The sequence below is a fragment of the Sorghum bicolor genome, chromosome 2, assembly GCF_000003195.3.
Source record: "Sorghum bicolor cultivar BTx623 chromosome 2, Sorghum_bicolor_NCBIv3, whole genome shotgun sequence".
Classification (NCBI taxonomy): domain Eukaryota; kingdom Viridiplantae; phylum Streptophyta; class Magnoliopsida; order Poales; family Poaceae; genus Sorghum; species Sorghum bicolor.
In genome coordinates, this window is record NC_012871.2 from 75,568,177 (window position 1) to 75,573,094 (window position 4,918).

Consider the following 4,918-nt stretch of genomic DNA (forward strand, 5'->3'; position numbering starts at 1 on the left):
TGTGTACGCTATAGGCTAAAAATTGTATTGTCACACGGACAAAATTGTATTGTCACACGGACGATTTAGAGGGTGTTTGATTTAGGGTGTTAAAGTTCAACATGCATTGTAGCATTTTTATTTTATTTGTCAATTAATATCTAATAATGGACTGACTAGGCTTAAAAGATTTTATCTCACAAATTACTCTCTAGCTGTGTTTTTAGTTTCATAAATAATCTATATTTAATACTCCATACATGTGTCTATTCATTCGATGTGCCGGAGGAAACCAAACTGGGCATGGGATTTCACCCATCCAAACATGAGATTTCACCCATCCAAACACCCGGCTGTCCAAACTTCAGACCTTCGATTGATCCGGCTGGGATAGCACTGGCATCTTACCTCCTACCCAAGCTGACTACCACAAGCTGCATTATTTGACCTGAATTATATCACGTTATGGTCCCACGAGCCAATTGGCGCCATTTCTCGTAGGAATAACCCGCAACTGAAGACAGAGATTGCCCTGAAGGACCGGCCTGACCCGACAACTGGAACAACATGATGCAATTGCAAGATAATAAGCACCACTTTCTGCATTTGACAACTGCATCCATCCATATATACATCCATGAACAAGAATCACACATCAGATGAAGGCCAATATCTTTTCTGCCATAACCATGTGACATATATAGCGTCAAATTACCCTAAACCACCATAAAGACCCAAATCGCATCACGCAAGATGATAGAACAAGTTCTACTTACATTCAGTGTATAGCTCCCTATATAAATTAGCCTCCTTGGCACCCAGTTGCTTCGAAACTCTCAAAAAAAAAGGCACAACAGCACCAGAGGCCCAGGGCTCAGCACTAGTAGAAGTAGCAAATACATAAAACAATTGGCAGACGGGCTCGACTGTCACTTTACATGGGAGTCGTAGACGTCAAACACAGATTCTGGGATGACAGTGGGCAACTTGTCTATGTACATGAAGAGTCGCCTCAGGTTCTCTCTTCGGACTGTCGCCACGTCGATGATGTCCTTGTTATCTGTGTATATCCACAGGTCAGCAGAGTTTACCCTCTTGAGGCTGTCGCGGCAGAACGGACAGGACTGGGATCTTGACCTCCTGCAGTAACAACATCACTGACTTAGAACAATAGAGATTATACGGTCGTCGAAGGAAGAAGAAATTCAGTGGAGGAATCTGAAAGATATCAAATTTTGTAGGATAGCTAGTGATGGTCAGATTGACTGTCTGACACTAACAAACCACATGCTTGTTCTGCGTCAACATGCTAATAACAACAAAGAATGACCATTGTCCTTGTTTGGCTAGATGTAACACCACAGGATTGTTTAGTTAGCAACCACATTTCTGATGCCTAACTTTAGCCCTCAAAAAGAAAATTCAATAGAAGAATCAGAAACATATAAAATTTTGTAGGCTAGATATTGATAGCCAGGCTGACACTAACAAACCACATGCTAATTCTGCATTCAGTCGTTAATAACAAATACAGAGGATGACTATTGCCCTTACTTGGCTTGATGTATAATATAATATCGATTCCAATTCCAATGCCAATAAAAGAACAGTCCCAGCAGGCATACAAATGAGTGCTTGCCCTTGAACAGAACATGTATCCAATTATTGTTATATGGAAATGAACTGATAGCCAGGTCTCTAGTCCTAGGTAATCTAGCATTTGCATTTTCACAAAAAGAGAGCCTTTTGCCCATCACATGAATTCAATTAGCTTTGTCTTGTTTCAGAATAATGGAAAAACCTATATCCAAACAAAAAAGCGATGGCATGACATGTTCTAACGTGCAAGCAAATAAGCTCAGTGGATATCTCAAGGAAAACACTCCAGAGTCACCGACAGATAGGGACACTATTGAAAAAATATAGACCAGTCACAAGAAATTTAGGCCTCAATTCAGTCGCTAATATCCTTTAATTCAGGCCTAAACAAGTGTTCAAGAGAAGTCCACAATACATGAATCTTGGTCTCCTTAGCTGTTAAAATGTTCTTCCAACTTGCTCCCTATATAGTTAAAAAGAAAATTGCTCCCTATCTAACATTTGGCTGCCTTGAGCTTTGTTAACACCAATATTGTCATTTGATTATTGAAGTTACATTACATTATCAGAGAATTATTCAAGTCTGCAGCACCCATTCCTAAATTCTGTTCCTGTGGCAAAATGTCTACTGAAAAAGAATCTACAAAAATAGTAGAGGAGGAAGCGATGAACAGAACGGCTTCAAGTTCTGCCCCAAAACTTCTATTTCATACATACAATAGGATTACAATCATTGCATGAAGAGCATGTAAACATCAAAGAGCAAGAGCTGCAGCTGATATTAGTTAGGTGTAAAAGAGATTTTTAGTAAATTTTCCAATTACAGTTTGTTGCCCAACTAATCTCGCGAAGATCAACCAATAGCTTATGGAACACAGCGGCATAAGAATGAAGGACACAATGGATAGCAAAGCAAAATGGCAGGTACAGATTTACAGTTACGAATTAGGATGAATAGTTCGTAAGGGTGAATTGATCCTGTAATGTAATGTGGAGCTCAGGGCAAGAAAAAAAATGACACAATAGCCCACCTACCAAGAAAGTTCTTTTCAGTTCGCTCCTAGCAAATCCATAAATTTATGAAACATACAGCTTACACACATGTATCCAAGCATTATTGTGTTACAGTAGAAACAATTTCATCTTGAGCATGCAGGAGTACATAACTGTCAGAACAATATAATAATTAAAATGTCTCAAAATCTTTAGAAACAGGAGTGCAGATTTGTACCAGTCACGGTAGCATTTGATGCACATAGCATGGCTACAAGTTGGAAGAACAACTTTGCTGTTTATTTCCATGCATATGCCACATTCCTCCTCTATATTATCATCAATCTCTGATATTACTGTTTTCTGATCCTCATCTCGTCTTCTATACCTCTCTAGACATATTGCTTTCTGTTTTTTATCCTCAACTTCATTGATTCCTTCATGTAATTGCATCAAAGAGGGAAATATGACAGCTGCCAAAAACAACTGAGAGCTAATGAACAAGAAAGTAATAAGGATGATAAATGTGCAAAGAAAATATCATTCAAAAAGTTCTCAAAGGCATGCACTATACCATAAAATTCCCTGATGCTTGCTTTTCTTTCATGAGTACACATGGTGGTTGTCCCATCAGCGTAAACCTGCACATTTAACATAATTGTGATGTTAACTTTAGTACTGACTCACCATTAGAAAAGGAAAGAAATTTGGTTCTAAAACCGAAGTGTTGATCAACCTTATAAATTAGAATCCTCAACAGCCCAAGTGCACCAGCAAGATTGCAGTCTGTCCACTGCACAAGAAAAAGGAAAAAGTGGGCAGCAGGGCAGTATGCCATCCTCATCTGAAGGCAGGCGCCATCATATTCCCTCCGAAATTCAGAAGCACTGTATTTTTAGAAACAAAATGATCAGTGATGAACTGTTGGGTAATGTACTGAAGCCATGGAGAGAATCTAAATGATGACTTGCCAGGCCAACTAATGCTCATACGACTAGGCCATGAAACAAATCATGAACAGTAGCTAAATTCATCATTAAAGCCTTGTTAGCCAAATGATATTAGGTCTCATGGTGGCTGGTATATTTGCAGACACAAGATCTTTACCAAATGACGATGATGACAATAAAGAAGAGACAACAGATGCCAGTATGCCACTCGAGTGGAAGTGCATGGGTAAAGAGGATTTTTTTCCCCCAGTGCTATAAGTAAAATACAGTTCTTCCAGGCCAAACGAAGATGAATTTGACACAACAACAATAGGAATTCTGAAATGGCAACTCAAAAGGGCTCCCATATAGCAGAGCTTCACCAACAAAAGGAGATTTAGCCAAAAAAGTAACAGATTTGCTGACAGGTGGCAGTGCGAGAAGCTACTGGCAGCAAGCTTAAGTCATTTACACATACTAATTATACCCAAACACAAGAAAACTACAAAAGTGAAGTGTTGTATATAGCTGCATAAAAGTTTTGTTTGGGTCCCATTCTTATATAGGTGTCATAGTCAACAACGCATCATATCTAATCTAGAGATTTTGGTTGGGATCAAGGAACGAAAAGGTGAATAGCCATGTCCCATGATCTAATTTGTAATCCATTAGATTCCATTCCAGACCTGAAATAACCCAAGCAATTCTGTCCTAAAACAAATCAGCAGAGCAATCTGCGGTTAGGTACTAGCAGTAAGTACGCGCAGTGTGCGAGCTCAGAACACCTGGGAACACGGCCAAAGGACAGTAACAGACGATCTCTGTCCTCTCAGCTGAACAAGTGAGTGAACAGAACGCGAGAAGAAAGGCGAGCTTCGCTACTACTCACATCGAGTTGGCGTGCTGGATGTCGGCCTCGAGCACCTTGAGCGAGTCCCTGAACGACCTCCCCATGAACACCACCTCCGGGAGCGCTCCACCTCCACCTCCGGCACCGCGACCATCCAAGCCCCGGCCTCCTCCAGTCCCCCTCCTCCCCTGCTCTCGCCGCGCAAAACCTCACCCACCCAAACCAAACCCTAGACGCCCGACAGCGCTCCGGTCCTCCCGATCCGCGCCGGCCCAATCCACTCGACGCCGCGGGGGTCGGGTCGCACTCCGGTAAACGGCACGGGCGGGGCGGCTCGAGTGGCGGTGGTTAGCGGCGCGGCCATTTAAAGCTCTGGCCCCTCTCGCTTTCGTCCCGGGGGTGCCTTGCGTGCACGGGAGGGAGCCCGCGCGGGGGCAGGGGCACAGTAACGCCGCCAGCGACACTGACGCGTGGGACGGGCGAGAAGGGCCCACATGCCGGTGACGGTGCGTAAGGTGATGGTGGGGTCGCGGAGGTGTGCCACGTACGTTTCTGGAAGGTGCGGTGT

The 4,918-nt window shown here is 42.6% G+C and overlaps 1 protein-coding gene across 1 annotated transcript; it reads right to left on the reverse strand.

The window, feature by feature from the left end:
- Nucleotides 581-4,691, reverse strand: LOC8072264. The gene is made up of 5 exons (XM_002463292.2): nucleotides 4,390-4,691; nucleotides 3,308-3,458; nucleotides 3,146-3,212; nucleotides 2,810-3,044; nucleotides 581-1,119 (listed from the first exon to the last, which is right to left on the reverse strand). Exons 1-5 carry the CDS (start codon nucleotides 4,452-4,454, stop codon nucleotides 909-911), a joined length of 729 nt encoding a protein of 242 aa, XP_002463337.1. The 5' UTR covers nucleotides 4,455-4,691; the 3' UTR covers nucleotides 581-908.

Bases quoted from the DNA above. Each gene is read 5' to 3' on its own strand.
- LOC8072264 (XM_002463292.2), bottom strand. From the start codon at position 4,454: ATGGGGAGGTCGTTCAGGGACTCGCTCAAGGTGCTCGAGGCCGACATC. The intron at 3,459-4,389 runs GTGAGTAGTAGC...CTAAAAATACAG, and splicing joins ATCCAGCACGCCAACTCGAT to TGCTTCTGAATTTCGGAGGG. The intron at 3,045-3,145 runs GTATAGTGCATG...TGTTTTTGGCAG, and splicing joins AAGCATCAGGGAATTTTATG to CTGTCATATTTCCCTCTTTG.